Genomic DNA, 21,091 nt, shown 5'->3' with positions numbered 1-21,091 from the left:
CTATGCCAACATAATAAACCCACCTCCATGAGAGTGGGGGCTATGGTGATGCAGTGTCTGTGTAGACACTGACAGCGACTGTTGGCTGTCATTCTTGTCAATTTCACCACTGGAGCCATGAAATTGACAAGAAAAGTGGGCCTCTGGAGTACAGCTGCCCACCAGGTCCCAGCTGAAGCAAGAAACTCGGGGCAGCTTCCCTCACCCCCACTTCCCACTGGGAACCAGAGCCGTGAAATTGTCAAGGCTGCTGGGGTCCTGGCAAGGAGCAGAGCTGAGATGCCGGGACAGCTGGACTCTGCTTCCTGGGGGTCAGATGCCCTTGGCAGCTTCCTTCCCGCTTCTGGCAGGAACCAGGAAGGGGGCAGGGAGCACACCCAGAGCTTGTGGAACAGCTGGATTGAGTGTCAAGGAGTTTAGTGTGACTGATGTGTGAACACACTGCTGCACAATATTCAGCTGCAGAATATACTAAGGCAGTTGTTGTGGTTCATAGAGTCCATGGATTAGAGCCTCATGATATTCCAGCCAATCTGAAAAGTATAACACAGGACCTAGCCTTAGTGCGGGTGTTGTCGAAAGGTTAAACTCTGATCCAGTGTAATGCTAAGATACTTTGGGTTAGCCTCCTGGCTGATGCTCTCACCTCAGAACTGCACATCAAATTGGGTATTAGCCATTTTATTGTTGAGATGGAAAGTGGTAACCCGGGGGGGGGGGGGGGGTTGGGTTAGCCCTAAATTTCCAGTGGTGGAAATAATCAGCCATTGATCAGCTAAAATCTTGGGTTAGGCTGCAGCTACTGGTATGAAGGCTTGTATGCTGAACAGCTAGGGCAATGTCATCCGCATACAAGAACTTCCTTGACTCTCGCAAGCTCCCCACAGACCAGGACACACCAAATAAAAGCAGCACAAGACCCTGCCAGAACAACAGATGCTAAATCTGCTGATGCATCTCTACTGCTATAATGATCAACACCACCCACAATACGACTTTGAAGATCCATCGGTCCTACAGATGCCTACACAACATGTGGTGTACCCCATCCAGTGCACTAAATGCCCCAACAACAACTATGTGGGTGAAAACAGACAATCACTATGCTCTCAAATGAACTCACAGGAAAACGATGAAAGACAAAAACAACCTAGCACCTCTGGGTGAACACTTTTCACAGTCCTCATCCTCAAAGAAAAACTGCAGAACTCTTTCAAAAGATGAGCCTTGGAGCTTAAATTCATTACTCTGCTAGACACCAAAGTTCATGGACTGAACACAGACATAGAATTTATTGTAACTATCTGTAACCCACTAACCCTCTTTTTGTCCTATGACTGCAGAGGTGTTAACAGGTCACTCTACCTTGAATGGTCCCTTACAGTCAGGGCCGGCTCTACAGTTTTCACCGCCCCAAGCAGCGCGCTGAATTGCCGCCGGACGGCGGGGGCAATTCTGTGTGCCCTTAGGGTGGTAGGGGCGTTTCCACGGCGGCGGCAATTCGGCGGCAGCTTCTATGTTTAACTGAAGCTGCCGCGGACAGCTAAATATTGAAGCTGCTGCCGAATTGCTACCACTGCAGAAATGCGCGTCGCCCTAAGGGCACATAGACTGCCCCCGCCGTCCAGGGTGGCAATTCGATGCGCTGTTTGAGGGCAAAACAACAGGGACTGCCGCCCCTTTCAGATTGCCGCCCCAAGCACCAGCTTGGAATGCTGGTGCCTGGAGCCGGCCCTGCTTACAGTATATACTAGCTACTTCTGCTAAACAATTTACCCATCTTGCATTTTGCTGTGAGGCTGGGAGTTCCTTTCCCAGTCCTGAAGAATTCTGTAGCTCAAAAGCTTGTCTCTCTCACCAACAAAAGTTGGCCCAATAAAAGATATTGCCTTACCCACCTTGTCTCTCTTACAATATCTGAAGCAGAGCCAGAAATTCTATAGTTAGGACTGTATTTTTTCCTCTCAGCTAGCAATGGGTCACAAGTGGTTTCCATCAATTGTTCACTTTAGTATAGTTTACCCCCTGATCAACACTGGCTTCCTGCCCTCTCTTTAATCCCAAGGATTTGGATGTTCTTGCTTTTGTTTGGTTTTCTAAAATGTCTAACTAAAGACAAGGTGGGTGAGGTATTTAAAATGTGTAACCACATACTGTGGACTGTCTTTTCAACTCAATGGAACATGTAACCATGCTGGTTAACTACATTAGCTGGAAGTTTCAGCCTCCTTAAGCAAGGAGAGACAAACTTACTCTGAGTGTCACAGCTAAATACAAGGTGGAACAAATCTGTGACACTGAGTATGTTTCCCAGATCTGAAGAAAGCTCTGTGTAAGCCTAAAAGCTTGTCTTTCTCAACAGCACAAGTTGGTCCAATAAACAATATCACCTCCCCCACCTTTTCTCTCTAATAGCCTGGGACCAATACTGCTATAACAATGCCACATATAGCTAAAGTACTGCATTTTTCTTGCTTAGAGAGGCTGAAACTTCCAGCTAATGTGCTTAACCAGCATGGATACATGCAGTCCATTGATTTAAAAGGACATTCTACAGCAGTGGTTTTCTAACTTTTGCACTGGGGCCCTCTTTCACATAGCAAGCTTCTGTGTGCTACCCCCCCCCCCCCAAATTAAAAACACTTTTTTGTATATTTAACATCATTATAAATGCTGGAGGCAAAGCAGGGTTTGGGGGTGGAGGCTGACAGCTTGTGACCTCTCCCTCCTCCCCATAATAACCTCATGACCCCCTGAGGGGTCCCGACCCCCACTTTGAGAACCCCTGTTCTATGGGATGAGGTTACAAATTTTATATATTCCAATAAAGCACTGTTCTACCAACTTTGGTTTTCCTTCTGCTCCCTCCATGGAGGGACTGAACACTCTGGCCCAAATCCAGCAAAGCACTTAAGCATATACTTCACTTTAAGGGAGTGAATATCTTAGTGACTTCAATGGTCCTACTCACTTGCTTAAAGTTAAGTATGTGGATCAGTGCTTTGATGAATCAGGGCTAGACTGCTTAACTTGCAGGACTGCGTTCTTACTGCATCTCAGTGTAGGACCTTCTCCCCCTGTGAAAGGTTACAAGAAATCTTAGTTTAAGCAAGCCCAAGTTTGTAAGGTGCCCTGGTTATACTCAAACCCAGCTTTGGCTGAGATTCTGTACTGAAATTCAGTTGCAGCTAGGCTGACCAGATAGCAAGTTTGAAAAATCTGGACAGAGGCTCGGGGTAACAGGCACCTATAAAAGAAAAAGCCCCAGATCAGGACATCTGGTCACTCTATTTGCAGCAGAACCTTTACACCAACGGTTCTCAAACGGGGTGTTGGAACCCCTCAGGGTCTGAGGTTATTACACGGAGGGTCACAAGCTGTCAACCTCTACCCCAAATCCCACTTTGTAGCCAGCATTTATAATGGCATTAAATATATTTTAACATGTTTTTAATTTATAAGGGGGGGTCACACTCAGAGGCTTGCTATGCGAAAGGGGTCACCAGTACAAAAGTTTGCAAGCCACTGCTTTACACCATTCCAGCCTACACCACTCCCCCAGCAGAATTTTCATCATCCCCCATATGTGATGAAAAATGTATTGTTCTGTGTTTCACTAGGACAGTTACTATTGCTCTCCTGCTTCTAAAATGCCTCCCCTTCTTCCTATTGTCTCAGTTTAGCAGTCCTAGCCCTGTAACTGCAGAAAGCTTTAACACCTCATTTTTCATCTCATGCATTTTCACAGACACCTTTCCTTTTTTTAATAACTGGGCTCCCCCCCTCCTTTTTTTTTTAAATGTATAAAGCAAGTCTGAAAGTTGCTTTGTTTTTTAAAGTTTAATTTTAATACAGCTTGTATTTTATATGGAAACTTCTACTCCCTCCCCCAAAACAATCTCGTTTTCCCAGGCTTTGCAGGAAGACTCTGGGAAGATCTCAGCACATTGCCCGTAAGCTCCACTCCCGCTGCGTGCAGGGAGAGCAACAAAGGCAGCTTTTATTCAAAGTGTGACCTGCTCACGGAAGTGAAATACGCGCCACAAACCCAACCCACGAGTTTTAAGCAGGCCGACTGAAGCGCCCAGCCGCTGTGTAACTCCGGCTGTCCCGGGACCATCAGGGCCCGAGCGCTCCCGCCAGCCCGGGGCTGCCCGCAAGGTCGGGCTCGTGTCCACTGCAAAAACCAGAGGGATCCGTGTGAGCCGCCAGGAACCCCCGCCCCAGTACGGCGGCAACAGCAGGGGGTGGGGGCGAGGGCTCAGGCTCCGCTCCCTTCCAGGCACGAGCCGCCCCGGGGCCGTGCAGTTGCAGTGCGGGCCTAGGGTGGCTTGGCCGCGCGCTCCAGCAGCGGGAGTCTAGGCTCCCCCGCAGGCTGACAGCGGTCGGGTCTGGAGCGCCCGGAACGGGGAGCCCTGCGGCCCCTCTGTCACCACGCACGACGCTGGGGGCGCCGCTCCCTACGTTCAACCGTGGTGGCCTTTGGTCATACTCCTTATGCGCATGCGCCCCACAACCACCATTTTGTGGCGCTCGACGAGCGAGGTGCTTCGCGCCTCACCGCACCTGCCCAGCCGAAACCGGGTACAGGCTGCGTCTACGGGACAAGTACAGGCGTCTCCGCATTGTGCGGTGGGGCGGGTGCCTGCGCATGCGCCGTAAGGAGATGGGCGGGGCTGGGTCAAGAAGAGGGTCCTGATAGCCCACGTGGTGCCGTTGCGTGCATGTTGTTTGTGCGCATGCGCTGTTGTTGGGCCTGACCTGCGCTCTCCCCCTACCGTTACCCCCAGTTGCTGGAGAGGCTCGCGGCTCTTGCCCCTTCCCCTGCTGTGACCCAGCAGCGCTAACGGTCGCGCTGTCCCCGCAGAGCCCGCGCTATGGGGGACGTGAAGAACTTCCTGTACGCCTGGTGCGGCAAGAGGAAGGTGACACCGACCTACGAGATCCGCGCCGTGGGCAACAAGAACCGGCAGAAGTTCATGTGTGAGGTGCGGACCTGGGCGCGGGCCCCTCACCGCGGCGTCGGAGCGGTCCCGGCGCCTCTTCTGCGCGGCTCGTCTCCACACACCGGGCCGGCAGCCGCAGGCGCGTGATGTAACCGCCTAGGGCCGGGCCTGAAACGTAGCTGCGCAAGTTGCCGTTAAGGGGCCAGTCAAGGATGCTGCCAGCACCGCCCGGCCATGGGCTCCCGCTCCGGGGCTTCCGCCTGCTTCCCCACGTCCAGGAAAGGAGCATTGGCTCAAGGGCCATTTTGCTACCTCGTCCTTTTCCTCTTCTCACCCTAAAAGTGGGAGCGGTGCCTGGGTCGCTCTGCTTGCAGGCCCAGCCCTTTCATGTATTGTGTCACCACCTTGGAAAATTCGCTAATTACCATGAGTGGCCTTATTAGTGTAATTAGCCAGCGTCTGCCACTTCACATTTTTTGGCTGAGCAAAACCAGAGTCTATGCTCAGTTTATCTATAGAGCAAAGAACTGGTTGAGGCAACCAGTGACAGGTCCCAGCATAACAAACCCCATTTCAGTCCAGCTGTTGTCCCAAATAAAAATGTTGACATTCTGAATGGCTTGCTGCCTCCAGAGGCAGAAAAGAAATGGTGAAGGGGTGTGGGTTATGTGCACAGCCTTTGGCATGGCTAAAAGCTGCTAGCACTTAAAAAGTTAAGACCCACATATCAGCTCTGGGGAAGATGCTCAGCTAGCAAGGGAGCCAGGAATGAATAGAAATAGCTGAGAGTCCACTGGAATTGGTTGGGTGTTGACATGGTGAGGTTTTGATGTTGTAAACACTTACCTGAGGGTCAGTTTTTTTGACTGTTGCAGGTTCGAGTGGAAGGTTTTAACTACACTGGAATGGGCAATTCCACAAACAAGAAAGATGCACAGAGCAATGCTGCTAGGGACTTCCTTAATTACTTAGTTCGGTTGAATGAAATCAAGAGTGAAGAAATTCCAGCTTTAGGGGTAAGTGTCTTTGTCCTTGTCTGTCATGTAGGAGAGCAGGTTTGATTCTCTCAGGTGGTAACTTGTGATGTGCTGCTAGGTAGGTTGTTAGCAGCAGAGATTGAATCGGGGATCTCTGGATCTAAATGTCAGAGCCACTTCTCCGGGAAGGGGAAAGCCTAAGGCAAGGTAGAAGACCCAGGAACAGGGGCTATTGGAGAGACAGATAGCATCAGACTGCTGGGGGGGTCAGATGGGGGCTCATAAAGGCTAGTGAGGGAGGACAGACTGGGGCAGGGGCTGAATGGGAGAGGAGGCGCAGGGTGACATGAGGATGGGGGTAGGGTTGGCTGGTTGGGGGCACAGAGACGCATGAGGACAGAGGGAGGGGTGCAGGGCCACATGGGGATGCAGGGGAGTGGGTGTCTTGAGTGGGGGTGGAGGGAAACATGGAGTTACAGGAATACATGGGGAGAGGGGCAGATGTGCCTGACTGAATGGGAAAGGCTAGGGGTCAGCCAGGATCTGCAGGAGGGAAGCTCCCTAACAGTCCCCCCACCCACACACACACAACCCCTGTTCCATACTTTTCCCACCCATACCCAACAACCCTTCAAATTCACACCCAGGCTAATTCCCAGCAATTTGCTTCTCTCCCTGCGCTCCTCTGTTACCCCTGACTCCCCGAAGTCTTTGTATTGCTTCTGAGGGGTGTGGGAAATTCAGTTCTGTATTGTAGTTTAAATGAATTATTACTCAGAGTTCTGTATTAATATGCCTAGTAAGGAATCTATTTGTCAAAAAACATTTCCTGAATCTTTTTTTGTTGTCTGTATTGTTACAGACATCCTTGCTGACAAGTATTTTGAAATAAATGACCACAAATAACTGAAACTGGTGTGATTATATTGTGGAGTTTTGACAAATAAAATATGCAGAATTTTTAACTTTTTGTGCAGAATTCCCCTAGGAATATATACTGGAGGAGATTGCAGAAGCTAGTCTCTTATGACTGCTCTAATAGTTTTATAAGCTATTTTTCATTGCTGTGCCATGAAACCAGTAATGGGTTTAATGTCCTCTGCCATATTGCCCTTTTCCTGTGAAGCAAAGGCTTTCTGCAGCTTTTAGGTTGTCTTTCCCTTTGGATACCTCTGGCACTGGTCATAGTTTGGTCAAGCAGTTGTGATGTAAGAGTGTCAAGTACTGTATGTGTCTGCCATAGGACACTGAATATCAGCTGTAAATTGATGGTAATCTTGTCTTTTGGTCTGTTGCTCGTAGCTTTGCCGAAGCATTGGAGCAGTCTGTAGACCCAGGCAAACGGTACTGTATCATTTCTGCCTGGTTAGAGTCTAGACCCCATAGTTGTGAAGATTATTTTTAATGGAAGTTGATGATCAGAAGAAATTTGTAGCTCTGATCATCCTATTCATCAGGAAAAGCTTCCTGCTCACTACTGGTGAGTGCATTTTCAAGCCCTAATTTATTATAGGCAGGGTTGACAGCACCTGAGAAACCTCTGTGAGATGGGAGGGTCATCTTATCCCTATTTTACAGGTGGAGAATTGTGGCACAGAGTGAGTAGGGTCAAGAGTAGTCACTAATCTTGAGTGCCCATTTTGAGGCCCCTGGGACCTGTCTTTTCAGAATATTTAGCATTATGAAACAGACTTCCATTGACTTCAGTACTTCTACAAATCAGACCCTGGGTCTCTCAAGTCAGGCACTCAGAAATTGAGGAACATTCAGTTAATGGCCACCTGTGAAAAGTATGGTTTAAGTAACTTGCCTAGCATCATGTAGGTACTCTGTGGTATAAGCAAGGCTAGAATCTGTTTCTCCAGGCAGCATTCGCCTGCACTAACCATGAGACTATACTTTATCTTCCTTCAGTCCCGTACTTCATTCACTGTGCACCTTGTAATGGTGCTGGTCAAGATGGTCAGAAGAGGAATTTGACCACAGGAGGGGGTTTGCAGAGGGTTGCTCTGCAATTGTGGACCTACTTCTGATCCCTAGTGCAGTCATGTCTCTTAGCAGTTTTCCCCTGGGCAGTGTCCACTGACTCCTTGGATGTCTTTGAGCAGTCATGGGTGTTGTCAGGGGTTCTCCGCTCGGTACCCCCTTCCAGTTCCCTGATTTTTCACTCCTATCTCTGTTTTTTTTCATTTGTTGTCCCCAGTATTCAGTTGTGGCCTAGGTTCACTGTCCCCCTCCCCCATAGCCAGGGGAAGGCCTTTAGCTACCAGCGGGCTTAGGCCCTCTGTGTCCTGGAACCCACAATAGGTACTCATTTTCCAACTTTTACAGCAAATGAAGAATGGTGGTTTAGGGACAAATCTTTCACTACACAACATTCCTAGAGCAGATCCTTTCTGCTAGCTGAATGGACTGAGGTCCTGTTGGAAAACTATATGTGATTGTGTAATTAGACTATCATAATGCATATGTATAATGGGGCTGAATTAAGGTTGTCTAGCTAACTGCTTAACTTTTGAGTGCTTGATTTTTGCAATATTAATAATGTTCTTTTTGTAATTATACAGTGCATTCAGTGTATCCTGTTTATCATGGATATAAGCCATGGGCCATAAACGCACATTTTTCTTGTCGCTTGAAGCAACTAGGAATGTTAAATTGTGAGTTTTAGTAGGACACCTGAAAAAGTTTAAATGCTCAGCAGTCAAGCTTTTTAAATGTTTTAAATGGAAGCTTCTGACAACGTTATATAACGAACCTATCTTTAAATTTTATGACAACTTTTCTGACATGAATGTTGTGTGAAAAGTTCCGTCATTTTATATGAAGTTGGTGGCATTGCTATTCATGGGCTGTTTCCCTTCTCCAGGCAGGAGCTGCTGATGCTCCGGATGGAATAGTGCCTGAAGCACGGGGAGATGCTGGTGAACGTGTTTCTACTCTGGGCGGACCTCTTCCTCCACATTTGGCACTGAAGAGTGAAACAGGTAAGACTTGAATATCTGTAACTTTTTCATTATATTTATTTATTTATATACATATACACACACGTACGCGTGGAATATTTTTTACCTTGTAGTATCAATGTCTCCTATGTGTGTTTCTTCATAAAGAAAATAGCTAAAAGTAATTGAGTATTTCTGAGGCGTGGCTGGGAACAGTTCAGATTTTTCTTTCCTCTTCAGAGCACCTGACTTCTCAGCATGCATCTCACAATTGTTAGGAGAGGGGTTAACTTTTTTTTCCGTCATTAGGTGGTGGTCCGGCTCCTGGAGTTGGAAGCTCTGGCTATGGTGGGGCTCAGTGGGACCGTGGAGCCAATCTGAAGGATTACTATTCAAGGAAGGAGGAGCAGGAGGCACAGGCTGTAAGTTAACATACCTAATTCTACTTTAGCTCTGAAACAAGTGTTTTCCACATTTTTTAATGATTTATTAGAGTTTGCAGCCAGGCTTGTAATTTTTATGAGTTCAGTATTTTGTAATTTTTTAACTGGCAGAAGATCTATCAGTGAAGAAACTAGCTGGTTACTGTTAACATTCAACACATTGCTAACCAGTGTAACTAATTTACTGTCTTAAATTAGTGACAGAATAATTCTGGGTACACTGATGGTCAGATTGTCCTCGTATCAACATTATTATTGTTTATACAGACTCTTTGCTATGGCAGTCTGCGGAAATAGTCTTGAGGTGGTAAAGACACTTAGATTTCTTGTGAAAATTCCTGACTATTCCGTGGCATGCTGACCAATTACTTGGGAAAATCAACTTTTATATTTTGTTTTAAACATACTTGTAACAAAACTTTACAGTTAGAGCCAGTAAATTTAAATTGTTTTCAATATTAGACCTTGGAGTCAGAAGAAGTGGATTTAAATGCTGGTCTTCATGGAAATTGGACCTTGGAGAATGCTAAGGCGCGTCTGAACCAGTTTTTCCAAAAGGAGAAGGTCCAGGGAGAATATAAATACACTCAAGTGGGGCCTGATCACAACAGGTTTGCTAGTTTCACTCATATCCTTATGTAACCAGGGTTAGAAACATTTGTGGGCAAGAGGAATCCTTTCTGGGAGCCAGCCTATTGATCTAGTTTGTAGTACTCTGCAGTCCTGTGTGGGAAAGCTTTGTTCCTGAGTCAGTAGCTCTTTAAAAAAGGCAATGAGCAGTAGTCCCTGGAAAGAGGGGATTGTGCCTCATGTTAATCTTCAGCAGCTCCTTTTTTCCTTTCTCGATTGATTTTAAATAATGCCTTTGGCTTTGCAGTGTCCTATCCAGTGTGTTAGAAGAATGGCGACTACTGTTCTGGACCTTGGGAGGGAGGGGGAAGAGATCCTTGACATTGGGATGTGGATGACCCTGTGGAGAAATCTTTGCCTGATGGTTTTGGCACCTTCTTAAAGAAATGCCTTTTGTTTTGCATTTTATAGTGGTGATATTGCTATGATCTGGGTAACTGGGAGGTCTCAGTTTGATTGCTAGGCGATTATCCCAGCAGTAAATAATCATTTGTGCTACTCACTATAAAATGCATTAAGGAAACATTAATTTAATGTGTAATGCTTCAATTAGGTTAAGCAGGGAATGTATCTAATGGAGACTTAAGAATTGTTACGCTAGAGCTGGTTGAAAATTTCCTTTGGAATATGCTGATTCAGTGGAATCAGTGTTCTGTGGGAATGTGTTGTGATAGCATTGAAAAGTTTTGGCAGAAACCAGGAAGTCTGGCCAACCTGAGTTCCGGCCAACCAGTCAGGGTCCCAGGCTGCTCGGCTCCCTGGGGAGTGAGCTAGCAAGCTGAAAAATTCTATTTCATTTCTTCTGAAATGGAATTCTTTCCATTCTGTGGAAAAATTCACAATTTTGAGTTTTCATCCAAACTTGGGACACCTTTTTTTCCCCCTTTCTCTCAGCCCCTGCCCCGCCCCTTCCCCCCCCAAAAAAGTGAAACTTTTTGTGGCAGGGAAAGTCTGTTTTCCTTCTTACTGGAATCTTTTTGTGGTGAGAAACACTATCATACTTTTGTTTTTTTTAATACATCAGTTCTGTATAAATAAGCCTTTTGGAAAGCTGCTGTGCTCTTTGCCATCCTAAATGTGTTCTCTGAAGGTTATGCTATTATCAAGAGAGAGAGCTGGATTTTTGTTTTCTCTGATTCCAATATCCCTTGATCTAATCACAGAAGATTGCCAGGAACTCTGAAGTACCTTTCCAGTCAATTCCTATTAATGGTGGGAAATTTTCATAAAAATCTTTTTCAGATACATGAACACATTATGTGTTTGACATCAAGATACCCTGGTACTCATGTAAACCTTGTATTGGCATTGCTTCAAGTCAGTTCACTTCCATTTCAGTTTCCAAATGTTGGGCACTTACCTCTTTCAAATCAATGGGGTGAGGATTAACTATATACTACTGAGTACTTATAAAATTCAAGTTCTAAGTGTTGTTCAGCAGAGTGTTTACTTCTGTAATCTGCACGTTGCTGTTTGTGTATGTGGTGGTATGGATTCCTTGTGGGTAGAGACCTTAAAATCCATGTAGTTGAGGAAAGTGGGGGGGGGGGGTTGGTACTGGTATGTTTCTCAGCCTGCTTGCTGTTCTTCCAAAGAGCATTCCAGGGTGTAGTATTTATTACTCCCAGGAAGGCTCGTATGGATTACTCTCATGTGTGGATCAGCATGTTGGAAAGAGTGGATTGTGAGAGAAACCTGTTACAGTGGATCTGACTCTTCAGACCTATTCTAATATGAGGCCAGGAGTAAATTTGCAGGTTAGGTGAATCCTTCTGGTGTGTGTGTGTGTGTATATATATATATATATATATATACACACACACACACAGTAAAAGCAGAGGAATAGTTGCACCATATCTCTGGATTGAAGAAGTAGGGTGATAGTAGTATTTTCAGGAAGCACCAATCCTCACATATACTAGGCTTGGCAGAATTCAGTTTTAGATTTTTTTTTTTTTTTTATAATGTTGAAAGATAATATCAATATTTTAAATTTTCAGGTGTACAAAACTGAGTGTGTCAGACAGTTGTTTAATGACAGACACTGAGATTCAGAAAGTTAAAGCTTTAGAAACCAAACACAAATTGTAAATATCACATGTCAAAAGATACACTTTGATTTAAGGTTATTTTCCTTGTAAGTTCTCAGGCAGCATTTTTCTTTCTTTGCTTATCTGTAAATTTAGATGATTATTGATGGTAATGTCTTTTGTCCATTTGTATGTGTATGATGAAATCTAAACTTGCTGACATTTACCAATAAAAAGCTAATCCTTCCAAGTCTACGTATAACTTGCCAGTTCTGATCTTTTTAATGTTCTTTATATTGAGTGTCAGTTTTACTCTTCCATAAGTGAGAAAATTTAAAGGAGAAATGTCTCTTCAGTGGATTTTTTTTTTGTCACTGTCCCTTCAAAACTGAGTGGGTACAGGTACTTGATGATAGCATACATTTGGAATCAAGAGTTTATTTTGAGTAACAGGAATGTAAATGTAGAACCTTCTGGGGCACAGACTACAAAACAAATATTTTAGCAAATGATGGAACAAGACTTTTACCTTTTGGGGACTTCACTGGCAGTCTGGGTACAGCATTGCTGCTTGTTTCATGCTGAAAGGGGTAGCAGACGGCGACACCAGAGATCTGTGCTCATTCACACATGTGCTTCTGCTTAGGCTGAACTAAGCAATCACATGGGAGTCTATTGTAAACTGATTTCTGGTGTCGCTGTTCCCCCCTTAGGTGGAGGAGAATGAGATTGAGTGCTGACTATAAGCCTGGCTGAGAAACATACTGGCATCGGTGTCATTAATGAAAGGGTGGCTGTTGTATCCCTGAGAGCCAGTGGCCTTTGACTCATGAAGCCGCTGTGCCTGAAGGTCAGTTCACTGATGGTGCAGGAAGGAGTCTAACATTGAACTTAAATCCTCACCTAACCTTTGTTTTATTTACAGCGAGAAATCAAGTCTGTGTCCTAGCTGCAAGGTTCTGCCTGCAGCAGTGGAAGCACCAGAGGCATAGTTTTCAGAGAGGAACTGCATCTGTTAGAGCCCAAACAACTTGGATCAGATTTGCAAGTTTAAACCCAAAGTTATAACATCATGGTTTTAATTTCTAATCTTTGAACATGCATTTGTGCTGTGATTTTTAAAAAAAAAAAAAAAAAAAAGAGGGGGGGGCAAAACTTGTGAGAAAGGTGCCCAATTCCCATTGAATTTCAGTGGAAGTTGGGTGTCTTACTCCCTTAAGTGTCTCTGAAATTCACAGCCTTAATCAATGTACCAGTAGTCTCTTTAACGAGTTTATTATATGGTTAGCAGTCTGAATGTTTGTGTTCTGACTGAAGGCAAAGCCAGAACACCTGGAAATTAGGGCAATCTGAGCAGATTGCTCTACATTTCAGTGTTAGACAGTACTGCATATAAGAATCTTGTTAGCAGAACCATTGACTACAATTCAAAAGCAACTCTGTTATCTGCCTGTTTGGTCACACTTCACCACTTGATTCCAGGCAGGGTAGGAGCCTGTTCTTGTGTTGAAACATGTATACCTTGATGCTGGGGTAAACAAGTGAAGATATCCTCTCCCCCTCCCAACCCCGCCCCATCCATCCTCTTTAAGGCTCCTCAGATAGTTCAGTCTTGTTCTGCCAGTTTCTTAAGGTTCTGTTCTGAAAAGTAACTGTAAAATGACATCATGAGTATATGTGTTCATGAATCCAGATCAGACATATTCACATTACCAGATTTTTTTTCCAATTGCCAGTCCTTCAAAGTCATTCTTCAGTTCAAAAGTTAAGCTGCATTTTTACTAGTATATCAGTCCAAATACTGAGTGAGTGTGCATGTGGTTTCTTTTGGTGTTGCCCATTAACTGTCAAGTTGCATAGGGAACAAATAAAGGAAGAATCTGGATCTGCAACTGGAACAATTGATGCATCAGTCAAACTAGAATCCAGTTTACTTAGCTGAATTAGTTTTTATGGGATTAAAAGCACCGGAATCTTATTTTAGTCATTAGTTGTTGAAGTATGAATCTGCTGCTCAAAATACACAGGGAGCAGATCTCACGATTGAGAAGTTATCACTGTACAAGGTTTTTCAAAGGGAAAAACCACACACTTTAAAGTTAATGTTTCATTTGTTCTAGAATTAAGGAGGAAATAATTGTTTTATAATTGAGTTTTGATAAGCTTTGTCTAAACAGTTGGAAAGCCTGGCCATCTTGGAAATGTCGGGTTCAGCCACTCTCAGGAATTAAAGCCTTAACTGTGTCTCTCTGTGTGTTTACAGGAGCTTTATTGCAGAAATGACCATTTATGTCAAGCAGCTGGGCAGAAGTAAGTGTCCTCCTTTTCCTCCTGTCTGGCTAGTTATCGGTCTTAGAGCAGAGAAACATGAGCATAATTCTGAGTACATCCAACACTGGTTGGATGGTGTTTCATGCAATAATGCACTGCTGCCAGTGCCCCAGTGGGTCCCCGTAAGCAGCTTGCTGAATGGTGTGAAGTTTCTCACCATTGACTGCTATTATGGAAATGTTTTTACCTTTTCCCCCAGTAAACCTTTCAGCTGCTTGTTCATTAAACACATAGGCCTTTCCCTTTTACATTGTAAACGGATGGCCTGTGATAACTGGCTACATAGTGTATGGTGGTTTCAAATACCCATATATCTAGTTGCTGAAATAGCTTAAGACTCTTGGCCCTGAACCACCTGAGAGATGCAGGTATCTCGTGTTATTGCACTGCTTGAATTATTGCTTTTAGAAATTATTTTTAACGAGCTGGCCTCTGTCTTCATGGAAGTCTATTGCAGTAAAGTCCAAAGCAAGCAAAGAGCTAGAAGTAGGACCATTCAAGAAGCCTCCTTGCTCAGGTTAAGTATCTAGTCAGTGATCCAGGATAGACGTATACAGGACTAGGATGGAGGAAGATGGGCGAGGGGTGAGGTGGGGGGAAACCTTGGAGAATCACAAAAATTACATAATTTCAAAACAGCTAGTTAGAAACCTGTGGGCTGTGTGGTGTTTGGTGTTTTTTTTCTTTTTGAAAGATACCAGCACACAAGTCTTAGTCTTGTGATTTGAACTTTAGCAGATATCTGTACAATTAGAAACTTCACCAGTCAATTGATCTTTTTATAATGTCCCTAATGCAGTAAAATTGACGTAATGTGATGCCTTAAAATGACCAAACTGTTAGGTATTAGAAGACACAAGAAAAACAAGTGTCAAGTTTCTACTGGATTTGTAGACTGATGCCTTGAAATTGAAAATGGGCTGCAGCATAGCCTGGTCCAGGTGAGTGCTGTAAGGGAGTCGTGGCTGTCACAAGTGTTGTGGAAAAAGCCCTGTTAAGCCTGGGTAGGCTGAGTGCTATAAGGTAAACCTGCTTGTGTGAATACTGTAATGTGAATTAACTTTTGTTGGTTACAGCCTGGCTGGAGCTGAAGTCCCTCTTCTCAGTAGGGATCATTACTGAAATCTGCTTCTAAGTAGCACTAAACCCATCTTATATTGCTATCTTATGCTAAAGCTGTTTACCCACACAGACAACATGCATCATTGGCTACTATAACCTTAATGTTTGTGTGCTACAGGAATCTTTGCTCGTGAGCATGGATCAAACAAAAAGCTGGCAGCACAGTCCTGTGCTCTGTCCCTGGTCAGACAGCTCTACCATCTTGGTGTCATCGAACCCTACACTGGGCAGACAAAGAAGAAGGAAGGAGAAACAGTGAGTCTGCTATAGGAGAAGCAGATACTATTCCTCTGAGTCAGAAGGAGCACTAAACTGGTGTAAATTTGTCCCTGTTTGCTTATGCTCTATGTTTAATGCTTGGGAAGCTAATGCAATTTTCTGATCTTCAGAACCAGAGATTGATTTTGATCTGGGGAAAGATGAGTGGCTGGGATGAACAGAGAAGTAACTGCTTGTGTATTTGTGTGTGTGTATGTATGTATGTATGTGCACCTGCGCGCTTGGAGCAACAGAGAGGTATGCATGCATATTGAAAGGGCAGGGTGTGTGTGTGTGTATGTGTTGTTTGTGGTCACATTCTACAATAGTAAAACTAAAAATAAAAAATCTCTATTTTTCAACTTAAGAACATAAGAACGGCCATAGTGGGTCAGACCAAAGGTCCGTCTAACCTGGTATCCTGTCTCCGACAGTGGTGAATGCCAGGTGCCCCAGGGGGAATGAACAGAACAGGTGTAATCATCAAGTGATCCATCCCATCTCTCCCATTTCCAGCTTCTGGCAAACTTGATTTAACTTGTCAGCAGACCAGTCAGTTTTGGGTTCTCTTGTGTTAGTAGTACTGCAGTATTTTGACTGCAAACACTGAAAGAATTGTCTACATGTTCATTTAAAAAAAAACAAAAAACAGTTTTTTTAAAAACATAGATTTTTGTTGAACTTAAATTTTGTAAAAAAAAGTACCTTTAATAAATATGAGTTCTGAGCTGTCAGTGTCCCTTTTCGCTTCTCTCTCCTTAGAAGCCTCTTAGCGTTTCAACATATTCTCCAGTGAGGTTCTTGTGGATATCTTGGGTTTTTATTGTAGTATTTTTAATTTCACAGGTAGAACCTTATGAAGTGATGATCTCTCCTGATTTGGAAAATCAACTGAATAGCATCATACAGGAGCTTTCTCTTGAGGTCATGCCACAGGTGGGTGCATGCTTCAGACTTGGGCTGTCAAGCAATTAAAAAACTTAATTATGAGATTAATTGTGCGATGTTAAACAATAATAGAATATCATTTATTTAAATATTTTTGGATGGTTTCTACATTTTTAAATATATTTCAATTACAACATAGAATACAAAGTGTACAGTGCTCACTTTATTTTTGATTACAAATATTTGTACTGTAAAAACATAAGAAATAGTATATTTCAATTCACCTAATACAAGTACTGTAGTGCCATTTTTGTCATGAAAATTGAACATACAAATGTAGAATTATGTAGAAATAATAATGGCACTCAAAAATAAAACCGTCTAAAACTTTAGAGCCTACAAGTCCACTCAGTCCTACTTCTTATTAGCCAATCACTCAGACAAAGAAGTTTGTTTATATTTACCAGAGGTAATGCTACCTGCTTCTTGTTTACAATGTCACCTGAAAGTGAGAATAGGCATTCACATGGCATTGTTGTAGCTAGTGTCGCAGGATACTTTTGTGCCAGATTCTCAAAAGATTCATATATCTCTTCATGCTTCAACCACCATGCTGATGATGTGTTCTGCACGATAACGATCCGAAGTAGTGTGGACCAACACATTCATTTTCATCATCTGAGTCAAATGCCAACAACAGATGGTTGATTTCCCTTTTGGTGGTTTGGTTTCTATAGTTTCCACATCAGAGTGTTGCTCTTTTAAGACGTCTGAAAACATGCTCCACACCTTGGGTCAAGTGCTGTAGCTATCTTTTTAGAAATCTCACATTGGTACCATCTTTGCATTTTGTCAAATCTGCAGTGAAAGTGTTCTTGAAATGAACATGTGCTCGGTCATCTGAGACTGCTATAACATGAAATATATGCAGGTAACGCATTGCGGGAGACATACAATTCTCCCCCATGAAGTTTATTCACAAATTTCATTAACACATGATTTTTTTTTAAGCAAGAAGGGGCATACACATGTTTAGCATATCTGGCATGTACATACCTTGCAATGCCTGCTACAAAAGTGCTATGCAAATGCCTGTTTTCACTTCCAGGTGATGTAAATAAGCGGGCAGTATTATCTCCCATAAATATAAATATAAACTTATTTGTCTTAATGATTGGCTGAACAAGGAGTAGGACTGAGTGGACTTGTAGACTCTGAAGTTTTACATTGTTTTTAGTGCAGTTATATAACAAAAAATCTACATTTGTAAGTTACATTTTTACGATAGAGATTGCATTATGGTACTGTACTTGTATGAGGTAAATTGAAAAATACTTTTTCTTTTGTATATCACTTTTGCAGTGCAAATATTTGGAATCAAGAATAATATAAAGTGAGCACTGTACACTTTGTATTCTGTGTTTGTAATGGAAATAAATATATTTGAAAAAGTAGAAAAAACATCCAAAAATATTTAACTTCAATTGGTATTCTATTGTTTAGCAGTGCAATTAAAACTACAATTAATCACAATTTTTTAATTGCAATTTTTGTTAATTGCATGTGTTAACTGTGATTAATCGGCAGCCCTGTTTCAGACACTTCATTACACTGTTTTTTTCCCCATCAGTCTTACAGTTTAATTAAACATTTTTTTTAATTTTTCTGAACTTGTAGCCTGAAGATCCAAGCTATCCAGTTTCGCTCAACATTGGAAAGCTGGCCCATTTTGAACCATCTGTGAGACAGAATCAAATGGGAGTTGTCCCATGGTCACCTCCTCAGTCAAATTGGAACCCTTGGACCAGCTGCAATATTGATGAGGGTCCTCTGGCATATGTAAGTCTAAGGCAGTTTCTTAGAATGGATCTGTTCCTATTTGCATGTTCCTGGAACTTGTAAATGCATTTTTCCAGGTTTCTGGGGAAAGTTCCAATAATCCATGGGACTTCTTGGATTGACTTAATGGATTTTGGGTTTGGCTATCTGACAGCAGCCCCTTGCTTGTCCTATTTGGCCATTTTGTTTCACACTATCATTTTTGCAGCCCTTAAACAGCTCCCATTAACTTATAAGGCAAACATATAGGCTTCTTTAAATTTCGGTTTATAACTGTTCTCAGCCTGTCTTTCCAATCCCCAGGAATCCTGCTTTTGAAAGGAGAAACTGCTTCAAGCAGGTGTCAATCTCTTACCAGTCTGCTTTTCCATGGCTTCCAGCTACATAGAGAACAATGATGTGGCCTAGTAAAGAAAAGGAAATGTTGGCTTGACGGATGCAGCTGGCTTGACTTGAGTACCAACATAACCTGGTCAAAATAGGATACCCATAGCAAGAGTCTTGTTTTTCTATTTTTCTGATGCGGTTTATGTCCTTATCTCCTCCCTGAGCTTTGCTTGCTTGGCTGAAACAATTATGCGTTGTTTTTCAAAACACGGCCCTAGCAACAGTCCAGTAAATGCAAGTTTGAGAGGTATTTGTAATTAAGATCTTGAATGATACTGCAAATTGAACATATACTTCATATCACTCACAAGATTTGCTCGGCAGGATGCAGCTTCCTTTTTGCAAAGGAGATTAATTGATCCTTTAGTAGCAAAGTTGAAAGATTTATGACTATATTTAATATTACCATTAATCGCACAATTAATTTTTAATACTAATTGTGGTAGTAAAAAGATTAATCATATGATCGAAACAATAATAGAATACTATTTATTTAAATAGTTTTGGATGTTTTCTACATTTTCAAATATATTGATTTCAATTACAACACAGAATGCAAAGTGTACAGTGCTTACTTTATATTTTTTATTACAAATATTTGCTTTAAAAAACAAAAATCGTATTTTTAAATTCACTTCCTACAAGTACTGTAATGCAATCTCTTTGTCATGAAAGTTGAACTTACAAATGTAGAAGTATGTACAATAAAACAATTGCATTAAAAAATAAAACAGTGTAAAACTTTAGAGCCTACAAGTCCACTCTATCTTCCTTCTTTTCAACCAATCACTCAGACGAACAAATTTGTTTACATTTACGGGAGATAATGCTGCTTGCTTTTGTTTACAGTGTCATCTGAAAGCGAGAACAGATGTTCGCATGGCACTGTTGTAGCCGGCATGTCCCTTCATCTTTAACCACCATTCCAGAGGAAGTGTCTATGCTGATAACAGGTTCTGTTTGATAACTGTCTAAAGCAGTGCATGTTGACTTTCATCATCTGAGTCAGATGTCACCAGCAGAAGGTGATTTTCTTTGTTGATGGTTCAGGTTCTGTAGTTTCTGCATCGGAGTGCTTCTCTTTTAAGACTCCTGAAAGCATACTCCACAGCTCGTCCCCCTCAGATTTTTGAAGGCACTTATTCTTAAACCTGCAGTGAAAGTGTTCTTAAAACGAACAACGTAGGCTGGGTCATCATCTAAGACTCCTTGAATATGAAATAGATGGAAGAATGCTGGTAAAACAGAGCAGGAGACATACTATTCTCTCCCAAGGAGTTCAGTCAAAATTTAATTAATGCATGATTTTTGTAAGAAGTGTCATCAGCATGGAAGCATGTCTTCTGGAATGGTAGCTGAAGCATGAAGGGGCATACGAATGGCACATAAATGCCTTGCAATGCCAGCTACAAAAGTGCTATGTGAACTCCTGTTCTCACTTTTAGGTGACATTGTAAATAAGAAGCCGGCAGCATTATCTCCTGCAAATGTAAGCAAACTTGTTTGTCTTAGCAATTGGCTGAATAAGAAGTAGGACTGAGTGGACTTGTAGGCTCTAAAGTTTTACATTGTTTTGTTTTGAGTGCAGTTATGTAACAGAAAAAATCTACATTTGTAAGTTGTACTTTACAATAAAGAGATTGCATTATGGTACTTGTATGAGGGGAATTGAAAAATACAATTTATTATTTTTATTACAAATATTTGCACTGTAAAAATGATAAAAGTGAGCACTGTACACTTTGTATTTTGTGTTGTAATTTAAATCAATATATTTGAGAATGTACAAAAACATCCAAAAATAGTTAAACAATAAAATACCAGTTGAAATGTATTAATAGTGCGATTAAAACGGCGATTAATTATTTTAGTTAATTGCGTGAGTTAACTGCAATTAATCGGCAGCCCTACTTATTAAGTATTGGAGGTGGTAGTTCAGCTAAGGTTTTTACTGCATCCTGCCCTTTTGTGCAGAATGGCTAATCTGTGGATGATGCATGTGAAAGATTGCCATCAGAGTGATGACTTCAGCTGTTCCTTGATGTATAGTTTTTCTATTCAGAGTACAATGCATTTGTGTCTAAGCCTAAAACAGAGAGTTAGATTGTTACTGAAAACTTTCTGGGAAAACTAACTTTTTTAGAAAAATGGCCCATCCAAACTCTACCATGCTGGTCTAGGTAGGTAAAGAAATGGTAGGATAGCTCAGGGAACTAGATGAAAAGATCCTGTTTCTTTTGGAATTGGCTGCGTTCTTCAGTCATCACTGATCAGAAGGTGAAGCTAAGTCCTCAC

The 21,091-nt window shown here is 42.5% G+C and overlaps 1 protein-coding gene across 2 annotated transcripts in view; it reads left to right on the top strand.

Moving 5' to 3' along the window:
- Positions 1–4,522: 4,522 nt before the first annotated feature.
- DHX9 (DExH-box helicase 9) overlaps positions 4,523–21,091 on the top strand; it is a 41,074-nt gene continuing 24,505 nt past the window's right edge. The window contains exons 1-10 of one of the 2 annotated variants that reach the window (XM_032779471.2): positions 4,523–4,608; positions 4,868–4,988; positions 5,822–5,962; positions 8,793–8,910; positions 9,178–9,290; positions 9,774–9,922; positions 14,235–14,281; positions 15,543–15,679; positions 16,529–16,618; positions 18,248–18,409. In XM_032779471.2, the coding sequence (XP_032635362.1) occupies positions 4,878–4,988; positions 5,822–5,962; positions 8,793–8,910; positions 9,178–9,290; positions 9,774–9,922; positions 14,235–14,281; positions 15,543–15,679; positions 16,529–16,618; positions 18,248–18,409 (1,068 nt within the window). In that variant the 5' untranslated portion in view covers positions 4,523–4,608; positions 4,868–4,877. Of the gene's footprint in view, positions 4,609–4,867; positions 4,989–5,821; positions 5,963–8,792; positions 8,911–9,177; positions 9,291–9,773; positions 9,923–12,734; positions 12,822–14,234; positions 14,282–15,542; positions 15,680–16,528; positions 16,619–18,247; positions 18,410–21,091 lie in introns of those variants that run through there. The other variant, XM_032779472.2, reaches the window with a different exon arrangement.

The sequence above is a fragment of the Chelonoidis abingdonii genome, chromosome 7 (assembly GCF_003597395.2).
Source record: "Chelonoidis abingdonii isolate Lonesome George chromosome 7, CheloAbing_2.0, whole genome shotgun sequence".
In the NCBI taxonomy this organism is placed as follows: Eukaryota; Metazoa; Chordata; order Testudines; family Testudinidae; genus Chelonoidis; species Chelonoidis abingdonii.
Note: the sequence above shows the minus strand (reverse complement) of the source record. Positions and strands in the feature narration are given on the sequence as shown.